Source organism: Lipophrys pholis (genome assembly GCF_963383615.2).
Source record: "Lipophrys pholis genome assembly, chromosome: 13".
Lineage (NCBI taxonomy): Eukaryota > Metazoa > Chordata > Actinopteri > Blenniiformes > Blenniidae > Lipophrys > Lipophrys pholis.
Window position 1 is genome coordinate 21333654 of NC_137632.1, and position 23883 is coordinate 21357536.

Consider the following 23883-nt stretch of genomic DNA (forward strand, 5'->3'; position numbering starts at 1 on the left):
TTTTTTCTAAGGCGAATAACTTGTTTGTGATCGCATTGGAAGTCGAATCTGATGCTCTCAGCCAGAGATATTACACTGCTGATCTGCAAACTCTCCTTTTATCACCTGAACTCAGAACACCGACACATCATATCAATCAATCCCTGATCCATAACTTGGAATAAATCTGAAATATAGTGTGTGCAGGATAGACTCTTATACACGAAGTGCAGTATTAATGTACCTTCAGACTTCCCAGAGGAACCCTTTGTTCCGTAATAAAAAGTGTTTTACCTAAAAGAGAAGGTTCTGCTTCTCTCTGGCCAATTTACAGATTTAGATTAAGCTCGTTACACTGAACAGCTCCCTGTTCCCTCCGAGCTGAGAAAATGACGATACCAAGCTGATGGAGCCTCCCTCTGTACCTGCAGGACCGTTAAATCTGTTGTCTGCTTCAGGACAGAGATCATCCCACTGCTCCACTCACCAGGTCACTGGTTCAGAACCGGCCAGTTTGTCAATAACTTTACCAAGAGCTGTTGAAAGAACTCACGTGAGGCAGCAGGTGAAGAAGAGCGTCCCCGCTGAGCGTGCCGACCGCCAGCGCCACCAAGAAGGTGAGCAGGAACTTGAAGCAGGACTGCTTGAGGATGGGCACGAGCACGACGCCCAGCAGAGAGAGCAGGCTGATGATGGTGATGGACACGAAGCCCCACAGCCACACCCACACTGCGGAGAGGGAGAACCGGGTCACACCGCTGTGGTTTATTTCACACTAACATTCAGGACATGAGCGCCTGTTTAGCTGCATCACAACTTGGATTGATAAGCAGGACTCTGAAATTTAGACAACCTTTATCAAAAAAAGAAAAAGAGATGTGTGTGGTCATCACGTCTAGGGATTACAGAAGTCCGCTACCACCGGGAGCTTCATCCCCACACAGCCGTGGGCTGCAGGTATTTTTCTCTCCGGTTGGCATGAGAAGGAAAAAGCATTCCCCGGGGGTTTTCAATCCAGGCGTCCTTGGGACGCCACCGCCTGACGTCTAAAGCCAAAGACGTGATGTGACATCTCGGCAGAGCGCCGCCCGCCTCGTCCCTCATTCAAGGCCGCGACGCGCGGGAGGAAAAAGTGAGGAAAGGTACACGATCATTTAGAGTGTCAGTCCAGCTGTCAGCGCGGGACGCTTCTCAAAAACAGCACAGGAGCAAGTGGGAGAAAAAGTTTGTGATTGTCTCGACAAAGACGACAAAATGTTTAATGTGGTATGAAATTCAATGCCAATGCCGCGTTTGCTAAAGCGGCGCCGGGTCCTTCGCCGCTGTCATTCAGCTAAAGGACATTTACTCACTGAAATACTGTGAGCTCAGAAAACCGACGGCAGAAGAGCAGCACAACTAAAGCACACCAACTTTTGTGCCCTCCAGTCTTCCAGGCTGAACTTTTCTTTTTTTTTAGGGCAATTAATGCTGGAAACAGAGGAACACACTTGTGCTGTGCAGTGGGGTGAGAAGGTTGATCCTGTGAAGCATTTTATTGGAAGCAAAGTTTCCCCCAGGCTGAGAAATCTTTGTGGTGGTGACCTGGCATGTGACTGGAGCACACACAGACGGTAACAAGGGTTAGCTGTTGGAGCCACCGGTAACAGGCATCTTTCAAATGTCTCGCTTTTCAAATGGTATCTTCAAGTACGACTGCAGAATGTGTTGAACTTGGTTCAATAAGTGGAATTTCAAGATAAAAATATGTTCAAACAGCTCCATGAAAATCAATGAAATACAGAAATCATGTGAACGTAGTTCAACATGTTCAGAACATTAAATCGGTGAAAGCTATGATATCGCAGGTCCTTCCTCCCTGCTGCTTTATAATCTGCACTGCACTCAGAAACTCCACCGCTCCCATTCTGCCAACCGGGACAATCTGAGACGCTGCACTTTTCAATGTTCAATACTGTTCTTTGTGCAACTTTATTTATTCTCAGCAATAAGACATTTCAGTCCTATCACTATCAACATTATTGCAAAACACTGTCAACATTATAATCCTGTTTCTGTATTATTGTGACTGTTTTGTATATTTATCATTATGGTTTGCATTCTTTATTACTGTCCACTTGCAATAATGAAAATGTCCCCATTGCGGGTGTTGTGGACTTTTTCTTGTCGATGCTGCTTTAGAATAAAGTCGTTGAACAAAGTCCGTCTGTCAGGATTACTCATGACACACCAAAAACAGAGTCACAGAAGAGTCTGCCTTAGACTGTGTGTCCAAAGTTGCGCCCCGCGACTCTTATCTACTTTTGCGAAGTAAGCATGCAGACAAAGGCAGTTCACCTTGACATTCACACAAACGGCGCTCCGTTCCCACCAGATAAGGCTTTGCGGGGAAAGGGGGTGTTTGCCAGTTTGTAGCCAGGGAATAGAATATAATACAGCTTTCATAAGGCTGTTTGTTTCAGTGATTCTCAGAGAAAATCAAATACATTATTACAGAGTATAAGCACCTCAATAAGGTAACAAAATATGATTTCACCATGACACGGGACAAATCAGGGATCATCTAATCCAATCTCATCTAAAATTTATTGACCCCCACATGAATGCCTCACATTCATGTGCTGCTTCGAGAAGCCTGCAGTTTATACTCTCGCACTCTCAGGATCTATTTGCGCAATGTTTCAAGTGCATGCATCGTTTTTGCGTTTTTGTTCCAGAAGGGTTTTGTGTTCACATGGCAACGTTTTGCAAATGATGTTCCTTCACAAGGATACGGCAGAAATGCTGAAGTTAGTATGCAAGGCCTCTAGAGGGTGCTGTTGTTTGTTTTTGTAATGAAATCACACACACCTGCTCAGAGAACAATACACTAAAAGCAGTAACGACTGCTAGTACGTGGACAATCATATTGAGAGACGACCAAGATGGGTTGCTGGTCCTGGCGACTGTCAACTATAAATCCACCAAGTCCCAGGAGAATATGAACTGGGAGTCATGACACTCTGGACGCCGCCATTGTTGTTATTGTCCATCTACTAGCGTGTGAGCAGAGGAACTGTTTACTACGGCCGTGGTCCGCATGCACAGTTGCAGCGTTTTCTCCTGTCGACAGGGACACAGAACCGAAGAGGTTTCAAAAACTTGTGTTATCAGTGGCTCAGAGCACCGTAGTCGTGTAAACAGACAGCCAGAACGCAACGAAGGTTTTCCATTTTCAGTCAATAAACTGCAATACTGACCTCAGGTTAAACTAAATGCTTTAATTTCTTGAGTGGGATGTCTTTTAATCTACTGTTGAGTCACTGAAGTTGCGTCCTTTGCCAGACGACATCTGACGGATCACGGAGCTTTCTCAAGAGCTCAAGTCGTCTAAACAAAACATGACGCCCAGTGAGAAAGAGGGGGAAAACGGCTAATACCAGTGAAATCAGGCTCTTGGTGTAATCGGCCCCAGGTGGGGCGGCTTTTGAGGGGATGATCTGAAACACGTCTTCTGCCTGACGGAGCGCTCTTTAGATAGTGGGAGTCAAGCTGTTCCTGTACCATTACCCAGCTGCAGGATTAAAAAGCTCTCCATAAAGAAAAGAGAAGTCCGTCCCCGGGCTGCAGTCTCACCACTCAGAACAGGAGGCTGGAGATCCTCTCGGGGGAAACGTTCCCACTAAAGAGGCAGGCCCTCATGCTTAAATGCTGAACACACAGTCACTTGTCATTAGCTTTTGGGACACTGGCTGCCAGTTTAGACGAGTCGAAGCACTTACTTATTTTGATATGGATGTTGTTCTGCCCACTTTCCTAAACTTGTCAGTTGTGCTCTACATATGAGGAAAACACTCACTGACACTCGCTTTAATTCCCTCTGAATAATTCAAACAAACTGAGGTTTGAAGTTTTTGCCTGAACTCTGACATCACTGTTCTGTCAAACTGTAAATATACAACTTATTCACCGCTGTTGACAGCCTTTTTGTTGTGATTCACTTTGTGAGACCAGAGGTGCAAAACCTGTCATTTGTGTGCACATCAAACATTGTTGTGTTTAATTACCCCCGTTTGAGCCACGAATCAATAGGCCAGCTGGACGCGGGGAGAGCGGTTTGCTCAGTCGTGAAGAGGAACATTCTCAGCCTCCTCTGTTCATGCCAGTCTTGTCCTCGTAACCAGGGGCAACTATTATATGCATCATCTCATTTTTAACAAGTCGGGGCAGATTACTGCCCGCGGCTCTACATTTTACACTCATGGTGTTTCCATGATGGACCAACACCAGGTCACAGATTCATCGATACCATGCCGTTACTAAACGGAGGAAGAAAATTTCAATGCAGAGTAATGTGCATTGACAATAAAGATCTACTCTTCAGGGTATACAATGTTTGGTGTACTGAGATTAGGTCACAATGACCCAAATCATCTAACTTATGGACAACAAGAACAGAATAAAGTGTCTCTGAGTGAAAGCGAGTCTGTGAGCCCGATGTAAAGAAAGGAGATGGATGAAAAGCTTGACGACATTAAAACTCTGACATACGGCTGACGTCAGGCGATGGCATAAAGACTGATCATCCGTCCCTGGCTGAATAATTCTCCTCGAGTTTTCATATTTAAAGCTTTATGGTCTGACAGCATGAAGTCTCCTCTGGTGAAAAAAAAGTTAAAATGTGACTGACATTGGCTCCTGATTGTTTCTTTTAAAGTCTTTTTTGTTATTTGTTCTAGGGTTGCAATTACAATCCACAACAAATCAATAAACATTGATTATTAAATGTGTCAATAACTTATTTAATTGCTGATGAATGCATCATCACACACACAAATGCACGACCTGCAAGCTTTGCAAAATCAATGTGACAGGACACAGGAGCAGCTCGCCACAGGAGGTAAGTCAATACAACACCAGTGAGAAATGGAGCTGCTGTTACAGTAGTCATTTTGAATATTTTTCTATGTTAAAACTTCTCCTTCCTCTCTTTCCTTGGGCTTCATACTGTACCTGCCTGTGTGAAAAGTATTTCTCTTAATTCAGTGTTGTTATAACAAAACATTCATGCAGAAATATTTGAATCCATATCCATATCCATCCATGATATATAAATCCATTGGCCCTTTCTTTCACCCATCAGTAGCTGATTGCCACAAAATGATACGAATACAAACTCTATTATTAATATTAGGACCCTGGGATATATTTTGAAATGCCATAGTATTGAACCTCTTTATCGTATTGTATTTGTATTTTGTATGTGATTTATAGTAACTGTAGAGGAGACATGAGACAGTTTCCAGGCAAGACACCAAATCAAATGTTTTGCGATTGGTGAGTAAACAGAAAGTATTATTCAAAAAGTGCTTGAAAAAGCATAAACATGTAGAAAAGATGGTTTAACTTATTTTCCTTTTTCCTCTATTTGAAAAAGAAAATATAGCGGCGGTGGATCAATCTTAACACACTTGATTGCTTGGTTCTCTGATGACATTATCTTCTTTCTGTATGTTCACCATCAGCCTGTCCGGCTCTGCTTTGTTTAACATACATATTAATATATTATAGGGACGGCCTCATGATCCAGACGGGCTCAATTCATTTCCTCACCGTAGCTGAAAATGTATTTAATAATGTTCTTCTATGGTTTCCTCCGGTGTTCACGTGCCTGATGGGAGTGCAGGTTTGACGCTTCACTGCTTTCTTATTTGTCGCCATCAGACAGAACACCGGGTAACCCTGAGAGGCTACTGTATATATCAGCCAGACAGTCCATCACGGCAGGTCCTTCATCTACCTCTATCTCATTACCTTCATGCAGTCCTGTGGTGTGTGTGCGTGTGTGTGTGTGTGTGTGTGTGTGTGTGTGTGTGTGTGTGTGTGTGTGTGTGTGTGTGTGTGTGCAGAGGGTTTCTGCAGGGTGATTGAAGGAGGTGATGGGGGAGCAGGGGAGAGGAAAAAGAAAACCAGTTGCCCTGTTTCTTCTCTCCAATTACGTATCTCCAGTGAGCCACAGCTCAAAAACAACTGGCCCAGGGTGTCGCTTAGGCTCTCCTAATTGGCACGCTGCAAAAAGAGAGGGAGTGGGGACCGGAGAGGAAGTTTTCTTAAGTCCCCCACGGACGCCAGCGGGAGGTAAATGAGAGGCGGCTCTACGGCGTGCGGCGATGTCTTCGGTGGAGTCCCGGTACGGCATTTTGGAGGATGGAGCGCCTTCGGTTCTCCCCCTAATGAGGATCCACTACTGGCCTTTTGACTTGTTTGTGCTGTCATTACCATTTTTATGAGTGTTTTCCGTGGCGGTGTGCCGCCTGCCTGAGGCACATGTGACACCGGCTGCTCGGAGAGGAGTGTGCGTTTAATAATTAACAGATTTGAGGGGCCGTACGATTAGGGAATTCCTCCAACCTCACTGCCGAACTCCAGCATTCCTCTTATCCCCAGTGCAAACACTGATTTTTTTCTTTTTCTTTTGTCATCCACAGCACATTCTACCTCTAATTAAAAACAAAGTAAGAAAATGTTATGATCTTTTCTTTCTTTTAACAGTGACTGCTCCAAAACTTCTTGCCTAATTTTTAAATCAAAACTAAAACAAAGACACAGAACATGAGAACAAATCATTGCAACGCCGATTCATTCAGAATGTTTTCTATTCCAGATGGCTCACTGAGATTTACACACCCGGACTACTAATATACACACAGTAGTGGAGCACACAATATAAATCCCAAAGATTTGCAGCCTAACCTTGTTTCTGCACACAGAATCCGATATTACTGCTTTGATTTGTTTGAAGCTTTTATGGCTTTATGAGCCTTATTTCACGACCTGTAACTCATTAACTTTAAAAACGCTGTGATTTTTATAATTTGCATTCTCATAAAACTAAAAACAGCGAGGAGTCTGGGAATGAGGCTTCTTCACGCCGACCTTCATTCCTTTATGGCTCGTCTTTTAGAAGCTTTCGTATTGTATACTATTGATTTGGAGATGTGATCAGAATATGCACCGGGGGGTTTCCAGGAAGAAATGTATCTTTGAACAGTCAGGACAAAAACAGGCTATTTAAAGGTTTTAAAAATGTTTAAAGTAGATGTTGTCTCACTGCAGACAATATAATCTGATCACCAAACAAATAAAAAGGACTAAAAGGATGAATGCTGCAGCATGTATCAGATGTTGCCTAGTTTGAATTATCAGGTGTGTTTCGCCACGCTACTAGTTTAACAGTGAAAGGTGAGAGTACAAAGTACAGTAATAATCTGAGGTGTGTTTTGGGACGTTACATTTAATTGCATGGAAGGGGCGGATAGGACAATACGTTTACTCAGCAGACAAGTCGTGAACAAAATCTGCTGGTGTTTGAAGCAAAACCAACCAATACACTTGTGTGACAACACAGTCAAGAAAATAAATATGTGCACAATGTCATCTGAGCCAGGAGATGGACGATTGTGGTGAAATCAGTGACTAATTTAAAATCTGCAGTCGTGCACAGAGGACTTGTCGGCTCACCTAATCGAGTTTGTTGTGCTTCTTTAAAAAAACGCTGTGGGTGAAGCTTCACATTGTTATGTACCAGATGTATTTAAAATGGTGGAAAACAATCCGATGTGCTGTTCACATGGGCTCTGATAAGATCATAAATAGGTTTACGCCACTTCCTCTTGTGTCAATCAGATAGGACCAATTTAATCAGACAAAAATGTTTACATGATCCGATGTAATCTGATCGGCTTTTAATTGGATTAGCTATGGTCCATGTAACTGGAGTTCCTGTCAGAGATGGCATGGCCACCGCCTCACTGGGCCACCTGTTTTCCTTTTCTGGGTCTTTCCCCTGTCGATGCCTCCTACTACAATTGCTCAACTGATCGCTCCGACAACTTGTTTCCTGCAGGTACTGGTGGTGTACGTAGATGACTTATGAGATGGCATCGTTTATTGTTGAGCTTGGAAGTTTCTCATAGCGGCTGTCTTGTCAGCAACTTGCAGTCGTACCCCACATCAGTGCAGGTAATAAACTTATAAGACCGCTGAAATCACAGAGAGTCTGTGGAAGCCTTTAAACATCCTGAAGAAACACAAACACAACCTTTGTTTTAGTAGAACTTCTCGTGCCTGACAAGGCAAGCGTTCTTTACTTGTATGGCACAAGTGGAAGACCGTGGACAAAGTGACAGGCAGAAATAAAGAGATAAAACCCCAAACTTGTCCTCAAAAATCCCCAACACATGAGCTCCAGCAGTGCGCCTGATCACACGATCGGTCACATTTCATAAGCACAAAAAAGGCCCATGTCTTGTATTAAATTGAACACTTATTCATTCAAACTGTAGTTTATTTAATACACTTCATGAACGTCCCTCTACAGCACATGAGTCTGGCAGAGTCAGGTCCACTTTTCCACACTAATCAACTCTCTTAATCCATCTGCTGTCCATCAACCCCTGTTGATGAACATTAGTTATGCACTTGCTCGCTGGGACCGGTGACTGACTGACAAAGTGAATGAACCAATAATTATGCTAATTGCTTGATGTGTCCAGGACACCATCTGGATGCATTGACATATTTTAACTAATGCTGGAGGAGCCAGGGGAGCGATGCTGGATTTTATGTGTGTCCTCGACAGCCACAGCAGAAGTTTACCTGCACCTACTGAGAGAAAACACAGGCTGCTCCAAACCGATCCACCAACAGTGCAGGAACATGCTAAATGAACTCGCGTCTCCGTTTTCTAAAGTCATTGGGTTTTAGGTTAAGGACCCTGAAATGAGCTCAAAGTCCATCCGCTGTATACAATTCTTAACAACGACGGCGCATCAGTGTCATTTGTTCATTATCTTAACTTGAACAGATAACTGAAAATTTACAAATAAACATTTATGAAATTTCCTCAAAAAAAAAAAAAATAATACTACTACTAATAATAATAATAATAAATCAGTGACCAATATAACCCCCCTTTTTTTCAATAGCCATCACAAGTCTTCCATCTATGGACTCACTTTGTTTATCTGTTCAAGATCAACTTTTTGTGTACCAACAACCAGAACTTGCAGACATTATTCAGGGAGCTGCACTGTTTTCCTTCATCGTAAATCTCCCATTCAAGAAGACGGCTCAAGTTCAGGTGAGGAAGGGAGCCATGTCATGTTCCTGTAATTTTTAAGGTCTTTACCGGCAGGCCCTGCAGTAGAGGACTCTGATGATGGGATGGAGCATTGTCCTGGATAAAACCATGGTCTTCTTAACAGATGCAGGCCTTTCCTTCTTCCAACGCTTTAAGAAAAACTGGCAGTAGTTCTGGGAGTTGATTTTAAGTTTCTCTTCACCCCGAAAAGGTCCAACAAGCTCATCTTTAATGATACCTGCCCGTAATAGAACCCCACCTCCAACTTCCTTTGTGTCCATTACTGATCCAGCCACGGGTCCCATCATCTGGTCCAATTCAAGCCTCCTGTATCCCTGAGATAGGTTTTTGTGTGTGTGTTTTCTAACTATTACTCGCTTTTTAGAGTCAGTCGAAACTCTTTTTCGGACCATTTTGGAAAAGAATCTGCCTCGTAATTGTGCACACACTGATATAAGGAGTTGATCTCCTGAGGACACATCCTCCCTCATTACACAAACACGCATCACCTGATAGGCTCAAATCATGTTTATACAGCTTGGAGTTGGAAAATATGCATACAAATGATGCTATGGCCAAAATACTTCTCCGTCTAATAATTCTGCACACAGTGTATAAATATCATCTGAAGGTTTCCATTAAGATCGACTCATCAAACACTCTCGGGGTTAAAAATCTGTGAGATATTGGAATAATTGCTCCATAAAGAGACGGAGCTTTCAGAGAGAAAGTGGTAGCCACAGACTGAACACTCCACCACGGTGAGTAGAGAACATTTACAGCCTCATCGTCATTCACAGTCCTCACTGAAATTCCACATTCATGAGGTCACTGGTGATTTTGGGTCATTGGCAGTAGATGTCAGTTCACTAAATCACATGACAGCATGAGAGCTGTGGCGTGGTGAGGAAGGGTTTATGCACAATTTCACCAAATGTAAAACTGCCATAATAAACTCTTCAAATCAAATTAAAATAGGAGGCAGATTAACCCCGAGACAGTGGAATCTACTAAGGATAAATGACAAGATGACCAGCAAATATGTATGTAGAGGGGAAAAATTTCTCCTTTTATGCTCAATTAGCTGCATTTTAATTAATTAGAATTTAAATTTGTCACTCCAGTGACTTCAACCTACTTTAACAGTGTTTTCATGCATATGCAAAATAAGTGACCGAGCCACCAGTTGAGAATCACTGCTTTAGAGAAACTTTTATGAGTATCACAGCTGCTCACAGTTCGGTCTAGAATAGACCGCAAATATCTCCATCAAAATGTCTTGAAATGTACAGCTCTGCATTCACAGACATGAAGTTCTTCTTCATCTGAGTTCAAATTAACACAAGAAGCTTCAGGTTACTTTACGATGTGAAACGCATCAACTCTCATTTGTATTGTCAGTGAGCACGTTGGCCTGATGTGAGCACACTTTACACTAATCCTCAGCCGCAGAGGAGCTTCTCTATCAGCACGCTGACACAATGAGAGGAAGATGGAGCCAACACTACTGGACCTACCCCATGAGACCACGGTTAAAGCTCCTGACCGCCTTTAATTATTCTTGCCTATAAAATACGGCTTCATTATTTTAAATAAGCATCCCATTAGGCAGCTCTCCCCGGGAGAGGTGCTCCAGGTTACACATCCTGATAGCATCACAGCGAGTCTCCTAGGTTCAACGCTTGTTAAAATAACTGCTTCCTTTGGCCACTGGCAATGTCTTCATACATCCTTATCACCTCTTTTTTTTTTCCCCCTCCATTGAAAATCTTGATTTTACAAGACATTTTGAAAGAAGTTGCCAAGTCATTTATTCCATACTCACAGGATTCAAGGATTAAATAATTAGTAGGGATGTCCCGATCCGAAGATATTGGATCGGGGCCGATATTAGTGATTTGTGAGTGATCGGGGATCGGCAAATCCAGCCGATCACCCCGCCTATCTAAAAAAAAAAAAAAAAAAACCCGGTCCGCAATGTCACCTAATAACCACAACAATCACGGACTACAAGCTCCGGTCGAGCTGCAGAAGCTAGAAGCAGGCGGAGCGGGGCCATAGACCTATAAAACTAGAGTTATACATAGTGGTTTATGTGTTTATGTGCAGAAGTCTACTTCTAAATTTCTATGTGGTCTGTCTTCTTCTGCTTTTTTATTGTGTTTGGTGAGTCACAGCGCCCCTAAAGGCCTGGCATGTGTACTACATGCCCTGAAGCCTCGTGTTGAGCCGTGTTCATAGTGACGTGTGGACGTTTTTTTTGGGAGAAGGCCAGGGAGAAAAAAGATCGTTTTTTCGTCGTGTGGATGAACCGTCAGTTTACAACAACTAAAGAGAAAGAAAGAATTTTGATTCAATAAGTGAGTTTTACAATCATTTCTAGTTAAACAAAGCTTCTGCCAATAGTGCTTTTAGCTTCAGACGTTTTAGTTACTCCAAAAATAGACTATTGAGTATATTTGCAATAGCAATGTGAGTATCGGATCGGGAAAGTATCGGTATCGGCCGATACTCAATTCTGAAAAATTGGATCGTATCGGGGGGCAAAAAAGTGTGATCGGGACATCCCTAATAATTAGTTTTGTTTTCATTAGAAAATAATGCATCATGTAATCGTTTAATATTTCAATAATATCAAATACACATTTCCTATATTTTAAATAGCTTTAAGACAGGGGCTTCAGTAATGTTGATATAATCCTGATGATTGTAACTCTGAAATTAACCGAAACTGCTAAAACAGCATGTAAGCTAAAACTAAGAAAAACACACCTCTGGTGTTGGTTATGTGCTATTGACACAATATTCTCAAGACAATTGTTATCATCGTTCTGTAATTACAGTTTTCATTTGAAGAAGAATTCTACCGTGGAGTTCTAAAGGATGATTTTGTTTTTCCCTTTCTTTTCCTTAAATCTCGGATTACAGCTTTGGAAAAAACAAAGGTGTGTTTACCTGAGCTGACGGGCTCCAGGGCTTCCTGCTCCACCATCTGATGGTAGTGGCGGATGCAGACGCGGCTGTCTATCTGATAGAGCAGGGCGGGACACAGGTAGGTGAACTGTCTGGGGGAAATGAGCGACTCTGGACTCAGGCCGTAGTAGTTGAGGAGCTCGGTGAGGTTTAAACACTGAAAGGAAGAAGCATGTCGGAGAACAGTGAATACAACAGGAAGGAAGCGGTGAACACTTCACAGCATCAGAGCGTCAGTCGGGAGTGCCTGCTTCGTATTGGACAAGTAAATGAGCAAAGAAATTTCAGAGGGGATTTCTGTGAAAACGCCTCCAGGACAAAGTTTCTGTAAAAATACACGTTTGTTGTTAAGAAGGGAAACACAGATCAAATGTACGGTCATGTCTTTACCTTGGGGAGCCCTACCTCTTCATGCTGATGTGACACTCCACCTGGGTGTCCAGAGAGAACGCCCCTCAGAGGAGGCGGGGTGACACCACCCCCCGGTGCTTCTCTCTTCTCTTTGTGAGAATTGCCGTGGCTGTGACCGTGTCCGTGTCCGTGTCCGTGACCGTGACCGTGACCGTGGTCGTGGTCGTGGTCATGATCATGACCATGGTCATGGTCATGGTCATGATCATGATCATCAATGTCAGGTGAAGGTGTGAGAGAAGATGGGGTTTTGTTTCGGCCTCTGTTTCCTCTCTCTCTCGCTGGCTTTCTGGGTCTCTTTGTCCGGCTTTCCGTCGGAGCTGGGGAAGATGGGGGAACTGGAGGGGGCTGTGAGGACTTCGGCCGGACAGACGGCTCCTGAATAACGGGAGTAATGTCTGTGCCTGTTTGCACTTGGTGAATGTCATTTTGGTCTTGTTCACTGGGATCATCATGATCGCTGACAGGTTTGGAAGACAGATCATTCTGGTTACTCTGAACATGGTCATGGTCATGGTCATGGTCATGGTCATGGTCATGGTCATGTGTGTCCTGCACATGTCCATCAGAATGTTTGTGGTCACTGCCCTCCACCTTCGTGTGACCGTGGTCATGACTATGATCTTGATGGTCATGAATAATGTGCACATGTCCATCAGAATCATTATGGCGACTGTCCTCATTACTGTGTCCATGCTCATGTTCCCTTGGCACAGCAGTAGTCTTGTTGCACGGCGTGGATCCTCGTTCTGCCTGTGAAGGGTGGGATCCTGGCTTGTGGTGCGGGTGACCGTGCCCATGGCCCTGGCTGTGGTCGTCGCTGTTTGGCGAATGTGAATGGAGCCCTTCCTGCACGTCCAGCACATCGAGGTGAGCTACGTGGTCGTGGCCAAGATCTTCATGATCTACACTGACCACTTTGACTTCCCCCAGACCCAAGCTGAACAGCAGGCTCTGAAATCCCTGGAAGTCCAAGCGGTCCTTCTGGCCATAGCGCCTGAACAGCTCCTGGATGTAGTAGCGCTGCTCCTGCTCGAGAGTGTCCCCGCCCGAACTCCTGGACATCGGGGACGCGGTGGACGCTCTTGCGTACGGAGCCTCGGAGATCTGCAGGTCGCTGTGGGCGCGACTGTTGTCGCCGTGGTGATGCCCATGCTCTTCTTCATGGCAGTGGTTACACTGATGGAATAGGAAGGTGAGCACACACAGGAAGCAGAACTTGGTGTGCACTTGGACTCTCATTGTCCCCTCACTTCTGGTCCCCTGCAACAACAGTGAGGGGACAGGATCACAATCTCATTCACGTACTTCATGTTTGAGCACGGACAAAGCAAAAATATGTCAGTTTTGATTCAAAATAAGTTCATCTGTTCTTGATCGCAAAGAAAAAAAAAACAAATAGAGACTTTAACTTTCATCTCATTTTTTAAATGGTTATTAATGTAAATTTTGTTCCGGTCACAAGGTATGGTGCAATACAGCTTAAGAACGTATTAAAACCTGATGCACTATATGTATCTACCACTCATGACTCAACGAGTGTCCCAGTTTTCACCGAAGGGGTGCACTATGGATGCATTTCTACGAGCGTTGTAAACAATGATATCATTAAAAACAATAAGGCACTGCTACACATCCTGCGTCAAACATCGCTCTGGCTCTACATGGGTTAATGCAGAATATAAAAATCTGAATTAATTGTGGGAGATAAAAAACTAATTTTATGTTTTTAATCACTGTTTACTTCGAGTCGTTTCTTTGTATTTGCAGATTTTTTGCAACATAATAAACGAAAATATTGGATTCTGCAGCAGCAAACATTACGCTCATTCATTACATATTTATTGTCTGGGTTTGGCTGAACATAGAAATGAGAGAGTTGATGAATTTTATTAGATTTTTTTTTTTAACTTATTCATTAGCAACATGATTTGTGTTCAGGGTCAGAAAGCAAGAAATAACTGGCACTGGTTTCTCCTTCACCTGTTCTATGAATATAATCTGTGATAATAATCATTAACAGAAATCATTGATTTATTAAATAATCCCTCTTCTAATCTATAAAGGCAGTTCTGTGAAGTTATACGTCGACATACAACAAGCTTGAAAGGATAAAACTTAAAGAGAAATGATCATAACAAGGAGACACATCACAGACGAACATCAACTTGTTCCCCTCTGCCACTTTCAGCTTGAAATATACAGATCTAATAAGTGAATCACAGAACCTTCTGCAACACAACAAACTCTGCAGAGGGTTGTGCAACAAATTGCTTCCCCCCTCCCACTTTAAAAAGCCGTAAGCAGCAATATTATTTCAGTCAAATGATCCTCATAAGGTCTCTTGTCAAGCCTGTGGGGGGGTGGAGAAGTAAAGAGAGGCTAAATGAGCACTGCCGGATAATACCAACACACACACGAGCGCAAACGCTTGTTAGCGAAGTTTACACTGGATTTACAGCTTGTCCATCGTGGGGGAATAGATCCGTGTTGTACCGGCCACAAACACTGTTAAAAACAAGGATGGTGATAGATCCTCCTCACAGCTGTCAAGCCAGCTAACAACACTGCACACTGCAAACCACTAACAGCAAAACACCACAACTTAACAACAGCTACTTCTTTCTGGATACCCACAATGCAGCAAGAAGCCAAAGAAGTATTTCACCTCATGAGCTCATATGTACTTCATTTACACAGGTATACAAGTCTTTCCAGCCAATAAATTCAAAGGCTGCAGTGCAAAGCATGACGTTTGATTAGATAACACTGAAGATAAAGCCTTTGCCCATTCATCAAACTCCTAATCACCGTCCAGATGACATCAACAGTTTAGCAGCAAGTCACGATTCAGTCAAAGTTTACAAAGTTTCATGATGCAACGTGACAAAATGGCTCGTTTTGGTTAAACAGCGAACAATTATGCAGAAGTGTACTTTTTTCCACATTTAAACTGTGACAACTCAGCATCAAATGGCCTAAAATAAAGCAAAAAAACTAAATTAAATCAGCTTCTTAAAACACTGACTCAACACAAAGTTTTGTCACACTAACATTACTCACGGGTGTTTGGTAAAGTTTCCTGAGAGCTGATTGATGGCGCGCTGACTCAATCCTGCAGACGTTGAGTGTGGTAACAAACAAGCTTCGCAGCCACCAACAAGTCAGTGTTTATAAACATGAGACAGCAGTGACCTATGAACCTTGCAGGAGATACGTCGGGACAAAAGCACATCCTATTCTTCAGAGCACACCCTCTCTGCAGCAGCCTGCAGGGTTTCCTCATTACTCTCTTTGTGGGAAGAGGAGGATCTCTATTGAGCTTCAGTTTGTGTTTTACTCAATGTTAAAGTAAGCAAAACAAAACAAAAATCATTTTTGAGGGACCACCTTTCTCCTTTATTAGACCTTTTTATGACTTAATGCTTTAATAATTGATTAAATGAGACGATTGTTGGCGATTTAGCTACACTTCTTAACACCAGACAAGTAAATAATCTAATCATTAGGGTGTGAAATGCACTGCCATGATAACTCACCGGATAGTTTTCCTCCTGCTCGGCCCTCCGTCTTGATGCAACACTGTGAAGGGCTTTACAACTCTTTTCAACCTTGCACTGTAAAATAAAAAAATAAAGTGAAATTCAGATCACAGGAATTACAACCAAGCTCCTGAAGCTCAAAGTTGAATCACCAAGAACATCTGCTACAACAGTGTTGTACTCCAAAAAGTATTTTTAATGGCTAATGACAAACTGACTTTATTGATCACCATATATTTTTGGCTGATCACCAACAATAAAACTAATAGAGCCCGACTGATTAATCGGCTGTTAATAGCCATTAGAGAATAATCAGTTTACACTTATTTTTAATAATAAAATGCAGGGGATATTGTGTTTTTGTGATATCCCTGTGTTACGCGTCCAGGAGAGGGTGCTTCGACTACTTTCATGTCATGCTCTAGTCACCTCACAGCAGCATATTTACTGAAGCAAGTTGTTTACCTCAGTGGTAAGTTAACTAGTTTGAAAAATAAACAACTCCCATGACGTGCCTCGTTGTGTCATTCGCACTTGACTAACATGTTAGGTCGTTCTACGTCAATGCTGTTATTGCTGCGGCCACATTGACCAGATGTCGCCATCTTTGAAGTGACGCATCGACGCACGTCAATACATATTTACATCTTTATGTCGCTGCGTCACTTAAGCACCAAAATAGTAAATGGGCCAAAATATGGGTTATCAGGATTTTCTATTCCCTAATATCGGAATCGGCTCCAAAATCAATCTACATTGGTCATACTATGGTGCAAACGCGTACTGTTAGTTTTCACAGATACCATGATTAAGCTGAGAAAGTAAATATAAGTTCAAATTAATAAATGGTTGTACAAATCTTTATATAAACGAAGGAAACAGCAGGCACTACTTTAAGGTCAACTATCAATCTTGAATTACCAACTGAGCATTGAAGTAATTCACATACAACATTTATAAGGCAAACACTTACAGAACCTTAAGTTTTTTCCCCCCAAAACTTTTTTTTTTTTACACTATTCTTAAAAAAATATTCCTTCATATTGTTTTCTTTTCAGAGGAATGCTGTTTTGTCTTTTTGACCACTAAACTGCTTCATATGATTCTCACACGACCGTACACATCCTCCTCATATAAGTATCAAGCAGGGAAACTGAGAAAAACAATCGTCTCTAGTTTTCCAGACATGTAACTAAAGGACTCAAACACGCTGCTACAAAACAAGGATGCTGCTCTTTCTAGAAAGAGTGAAACAGAAAATAAGAAATTACATTTATCAACCTGTAAACTATGTATTATATCATGTCTTCAATTAAACTCTGAAGAAAGACGACTCAACTCAAAATATACAAAATATGCAGAGTTAATCAAAAAACCAAAGCCGATTTCCAGACCTGTTATATGAGACGATTAATATTCCACTTTTTGATCAACACTGCTGCGTCGAGAAGTTAAACACCCAACAACCCGAGTCAATATACAACTTGTTCCTGAAGCAAGAAAAAAGAAAAAAAAAAGAACACGTGAGCGGAGGTTTTCTTAGTGAGGCCCGAAGCACACAGAAAAAATACAGATGTCAGTTACCACACGGACTAAACGCTGCTGGAAACCATGATGGTCTATTGTTGCATGATGGGATTCAGGAGGCTAAGCGACTCATGGTGACGCACCTGAGTAACACTTTGTGGCCACAAACATCAACAACTGAAAATATAATAGCTGTTTTTCAGCACAGCAGGACATTACAACATGAAGGAAAAAGCAAGCGTGGTATCCACCTGCCGGCACAGACACTGACGTTTTAACCCTACCTGCATCAAGGTGGTCAAACCAACAATCCTGACTCACATGCCTACAGTACTCACAATTACGTTGAAAGCTTCTTCTTTTCCAGCCAGATACCACCGCTCAGCAAAGCAGAATCGGCACACATGGTATCTGAAGCCACATGTTTCAGTACGAGATCCCAAAGTGCTTGTCATCCGCTCAAGAATTCACAGATAAAGTAAAGAAAAAGTTCCAGCTTGTGCAAAAAGCCCTAAATGACAACGCGGCTGTCTAAAGCAGACTGTGCAAGTCAGACAAACCTACTGGGAAAACACTGCTGTCGTGCCATATGGCTAAGCAAATACCCAGCATCCTTCTGGGAAAAACAGGCTATCGTGACGCACACAAGTTCAAATTAAAGGAAAGCAAATAGGCTTCTCTCAACTTCTTACATTTGAATAGCCTCTTTGCGTGACAACTAATACAACAACTGATTCTGGTTTTGAGTAATTTACAGCAGGCGGCATGAGGTTTCTGCCAGCAGAACAGAGGAACTGCAAAGAGCCTGCAGTGGAGGGACGCAGGTGCCTTTCTGATGCTCTGTGGCCTGGAAGCAGTTCATCTGTGTGAGAGTGCGCAAGACCGCAAGGCAAGACTGGACCCCAACATGTCAAACAAGATTGAGTAGAACAACACGAGGCTACACGGATGTCAAAACACAGGGAAGCTTACCTCCGAGGAACAGGCCAAAGAGGACGGGAACACAAAACATTCACGCCAAAACCAACGTCAGTAACAGCTGGAATGTTTGGAGTCCAGCGACTTAACTGATTTGTACAAGGAGGCGGGGAGGCATTGTGTGTGTGCGTGCGTGTATGTGTGTGTCCAGCCGGGTCCAGGGACAACCACCTGACCGGCTACTTGTGGAGTACTTATAGGTGTGTGTGTGTGAAAGCAGGACCGTGTGCGTGTACGGGGGGGAGGTTCCGTTTGGGTCAGGGATGAGGGACACAGATGGAAAAATATACTATACTATACTATACTATACTTAGTAGTGAATTTTGGACACTCACTAAACCAGGGGTGTCAAACATGAGGCTCGTGGCCCCTGAACTAAAACGTGTTCGACATTCTTGCCCTAAGCTGATTTGTGGTGTTCTTGTTTGTTTTAGTAACCAGCAACAACAATGTTCTTTAAAGTTCCCCGACTTTGTTTCTAGAAATTACCTTGTTCAACACAGGACCGAAACTCATAAGTACCGTACAGTTAAGGGACTCCATGATCATTTCAGAATCACAACTGGACCCCGGGCTGGACTGGGTCCTTGGGTCATAGTTTGGTTTAGGCCTACACTTCAGCTCCAGACACAAACAGCGAGTATAGGTGAAGTATTCAGATCAGTACATGTAGCGCAAATGTTGAGAGCACAAAAACAAATGTTAAGATGTTTGTGTTGACAAAATTCTCATTACAAGTCCACAAGAAAATGGATGGGCTACTTTGGAATCTTTAAATTGTGCATCGTGAAGATACTGACATAGAACGACAATGGGGTAGTTCACAACTATAAAGGCTTTAAAGTTTGCAAACTGTTTGAGCGGTTTGTGTGGAATACTTGGACTGCTTTAATACCGCAGGGAATTTATATTATTACACTCACAAGTCATATTTGCACCTAAATTACAGCAAACTTCAAGTTAAGTTGAACCAGTTATAAATATTTTTTGTGTGCATTTAACACCAAAAAACATCATTTTACATTTGAAGTTTACATTCTGGAGGACAAAACAAGAATGACAGCTAACAGACTAACTAAATAGTAATGAAGTGGAGAAGATCAGGATTGAAGGTAGGACGCACTGTAAGCAACGGGTTAAAACAAGTAGATTTATGGACAAAGTAGAAAAAATAATATCAAAAGGTATTTCTCAAATCTTGGGACTTTTATCAGCATTAGAGTAGCTTAGCATAATAACCTCATAGTGTACATTTGTTCTCACTCGATTCTGAAACAAGAAGTCGATTAAAACTTGGACTGCATACAAGCCACTTTTAATCGAAAAGCAAAAAAAACAAAAAAAAACAAGCTCTACCACTGCTACTTGCGTTTGCTTTCTTAATAATCCATAGTAATCCATAAATAAGCAGTTACTCTGTATTTCAGACGCTGCAAACTCTGCCCCTTTTATGTCAGCACGCACTGATCACAATGGGAAAAGCCTTTGTTGAATTACCAAGTTGATAACCTGTTTCGTAGTAACGCTCATCAAGGACACACATTTCTGGATTTGTCAGTCCAGATAACGGAGAGATCCGGAGAGGCATGTTAATCCTATTCATAGTACAGGCCTCCCGTCTGTTCAAGTTACGTTCTGGGAGTCACAGCTTTTGTTAAATCCTCCCACATTACTTCATAATTAGCGAAATGTTTGCATTCAGTCTGTGCTACTTTTGCATGCTGTGTTAAAGGAGTGGAAAAAATGACCAGGAAGGAATAAAACACACACTATTTATATTGCAGGTACTAACTGCAGAGATTTTCCTGCATTATCATGAAATTCATTACTGAGACTGTCCTCTCTCATGATTGCTGAGGTTTCCTAAACTCAGGATGCGACACATGAGAGAAGTGTACATAATGTGACAAACTCCATTTGATCAGATTCATCGCGGACATTAAGTAATCTCACTGTCAGAAGGGCCTGTAAATAAAACTCTACAGTCCTCAGCCCATTTCTGAGGCTCAATATTGTTAAACTCATAATTCAAAAATTATTAATGCCTTCGTTGACTGAGATTTGTGAGAGAAATATCAAAGCTTTTACAGCCCAAAGGATCGTCAAATAAAAAACACAAAGAAAAGAAAAGCACGCGTCTATATATTTGTTATATCAACTATGCCGTAAGCAGTTATGTGAATTTACAACAAGTATTCAATTAAAAAGTTTGCATAACTTTGTGCCAGCTCTTCCCTCCATAAACCTTGAGATTTGGATTGATTCAAAGACGATTTTAATCTCCTTCTACTTCCATTTTACAAACTAAATAAAGAGAAGGCCGGTACCACTGTCTCGCTAACACATCATGTGTTGGTGTGTGGGGGGCCTCTGGGATTTACACCATTCATATTTTAATCTCTACACCTTCTTGGTGAGTTATAGCCAATATAATTCCACATTCACAACGCACATTTTACTGCTGAAATTTTTTTTTTTTGTGGTTGTTTCCACAATAATGGAAATGCAACCACCATTAAGTCAGTGTGAACCATCAGGGGCCATATATGTGATGAATCTAATTTTGCCTGGAATCCCCCCCCCCCCCCCCCCCCCAACATCTTTTGTCCAATTTTTCAACAATTCTCTCGTCAACCTGTCTGAACCATCTCCACCTGGCCAGTGTGCCGAGCAAGTATGTTGGCATGTAGAGGAAACAAGCAATCAGCACACAGAAAAGCCTTAACCATCGGTTGTCTGGCACAAGGCAGTAACAATAATCACTATTACACTGTGCCACTCTCACGTCCTGCCCAGATAAGAATGTCTTGGGGTTTCAAGGAACTATTAAGCATGATTTAAACTGATTGGCACTTTATTGCATTAGTCAAAAGTTGAGGGAACCTTGAACATCATTTTAAGTACAACAAGGTCAGAGTAAGTGTCTTCTTGGAAATTATGGACCCACTAAACAATGTGCTTCTTAACATGATGGATAGTGTGTGTCACCTTAACAGATATCACAGTTTAGGGGTCTAAAAACATGAAGATGAAAGGGACTTCAGATTTCTCACAGAAATATCAGATAAGAGAGTCACTTGCCAGTTTAACTGTTTGAAGCTTTATTGTGTTGCCCCAACAATAGTAACAGCTGTCACTTCGCATGCTCTCACATTAGCTCACTATACTTTGTCATTTATAGCTCTGAACAGACTCTAAATCTGAGGTGTCAAACTTAAGGCTCACAGGCCAAAACCAACCTGCAAGAGGTTCCAACCATTCTGGTCTTATGTTACTATTACTTCCAGTCAGTAGGATGACAGTTGATTTTATTTATGATTATTAAAAATGCAATAAAAACTTTATTTAAAAAGAGGAGTGAACACTTCACTGAGACCAGAGCTGAGATATCGGTGATGCTGCCATGAGAGATAGCTACCTTAGTGATATCAAACCAGGCACAAAGCCATGCCTTCAGGGAGAGTTTGTGGAAAACATGCATACAGCTACAGATGTTTTGGGACATTTGACTGTATTTTGCATCAGAATTGTTCATTCAAATTGGCTCCATTTTGAGATATATGGCACTACTTTACCAATCCAGCCCACTCAAGATCAATTTTGGTTGTATGTGGCTCCTAAATTCAAAATGCGTTTGCCATTCCTGATCTAAACGATGTGCTTAAAAAATACGACGGATCTGAGGATGACAGGAAGTGTCCAGATTTCTGTCTAGAGTATCTCATATAAACGCCGCTGGCTTCTTTCAGTGTGTGACTAATAAAGCTTGATTATGTGGCTCAAACAAATGTGTGTAACAGCTGTTAGTCTTTTACAGCTCAGAGCAGAAATTAACTGAGGCGGACTCGAAAGAGGGAAGTGGCCGCACAGATCAACGCATTCCCTGGCGTTGGTATTACACAATGACGGGGAGCACGAGAAAAGGTTGAAAATAAGACGTGAAAACTTGAGAAATGAGTAAAGGAGGGAACGGAGGGAGTTTGGACGCAGCAGCGGCGGGAGGGAGGGAGTGATGGAAGCCGCACGTGGTGGGCATGAACCCCCCCCCGGGAAGAGCCGCTCGGCGCCACTGAAACGTGACCGTAATACGACGGCGACAAAACGCACAAAACCAACGCATCCCAGACTCAAAAACAACATCACCGAGTCCTCAGCCCTCTCCTGAAAACCACAGGAAATATAACTTTAGAGCTAAACGCCCCCTTCGTGTTCAGAGCCTCCTCGTGTCCAAGCTAATGCTAAAGCTAGCCCGTAAAGGAAGGCAACAATCCGAGCCGCCGCTGTTAGCTAGCAGACGACTCGTAGGAAATTAGCCCTACAAAGAGTGACAGTACGACACGGAGTGTGGATATTCCGTCCCGAACGTCCGCGGCAGCGGCGTGAAACAGCCACACGCCACAGCAGACGCTGCCCGGGTCCATGTTGTGGGAGTGAATGATAACAAATGGGTTTTTTTATATAGTTACCTCACTCGAGTGCCGTGTGCATCTCCTCTCCGCTCGGTACCAAAATCCGCCGCCTGCTTTACGTCAAAGCGCCAGGGGTCAGCGTATCCACCAACGCTTCTTACGGAATTGACGTAAGGGTCTCGCGACGGCGGCGGGCTGTCAGTCTGCGCAAAGTGCGCAACACACAGAAGAACGCTTCTGAGCGTGGGTTGCGTCACATGACTGTCTGAGGAAGCACCTGCACACCTTCTTGTACTTTATAAAGGATTAAAAGACATCGTGATGACGTTTTACTTTTTAAAAATCATCCTTACGAACAGTATCCACGGTGCTTACTTCAAATTCAAACTTTTTAACACCAGTCTATCTTAAAAGTAAATCCTCACTTTTTCACAAGCCCATTGCATTCATTCATTCATTTATTTTAACCAATTTTAGATATTTATTTGTATGTATATAAGTATGTATGGCTACATAGGTGTGTGTACAAGAATTTATATTTATTTGTGTGTATGTATGTTGTTAAAAAAGAACATTTGCAGTGGATGGATGTGTGTGTGTGTGTGTGTGTGTGTGTGTGTGTGTGTGTGTGTGCGCGTGTGTGTGTGTGTGTGTGTGTGTGTGTGTGTGTGTGTGTGTGTGTGTGTGCGCGTGCGTGCGTGCGTGCGTGTGTGTGTGTTGTATTTTCGAATTAAAACTTCAATAAAACTATTATAAGGTTACCTATCAGTGGGCACTAAGCTGAATATGCACTAAAACCAGCAGAATCAGAGGTTTTTCAACTCTGTAAAGTCCTCATTAAAAGGTTGGAACTTCGGAGCTTTCCAATGAACAGCACATTTAGGAACTAAGCCTACAATAATGACATTCATTAAAAAAAATTATAGTATTATAAATCAAACCA

The 23883-nt window shown here is 42.5% G+C and overlaps 1 protein-coding gene across 2 annotated transcripts in view; it reads right to left on the reverse strand.

Annotated features, from left to right (window-relative positions):
• The window catches only part of slc39a10 (solute carrier family 39 member 10), a 29649-nt gene extending 6572 nt beyond the window's left edge, over positions 1-23077 (reverse strand). The window contains exons 1-5 of one of the 2 annotated variants that reach the window (XM_080477980.1): positions 22998-23077; positions 16024-16101; positions 12479-13747; positions 12056-12230; positions 533-708 (exon numbers count right to left, since the gene is read on the reverse strand). In XM_080477980.1, the coding sequence (XP_080334106.1) occupies positions 533-708; positions 12056-12230; positions 12479-13726 (1599 nt within the window). In that variant the 5' untranslated portion in view covers positions 13727-13747; positions 16024-16101; positions 22998-23077. The remainder of the gene's footprint in view (positions 1-532; positions 709-12055; positions 12231-12478; positions 13748-16023; positions 16102-22997) is intronic. The other variant, XM_080477981.1, reaches the window with a different exon arrangement.
• Positions 23078-23883: the final 806 nt, after the last annotated feature.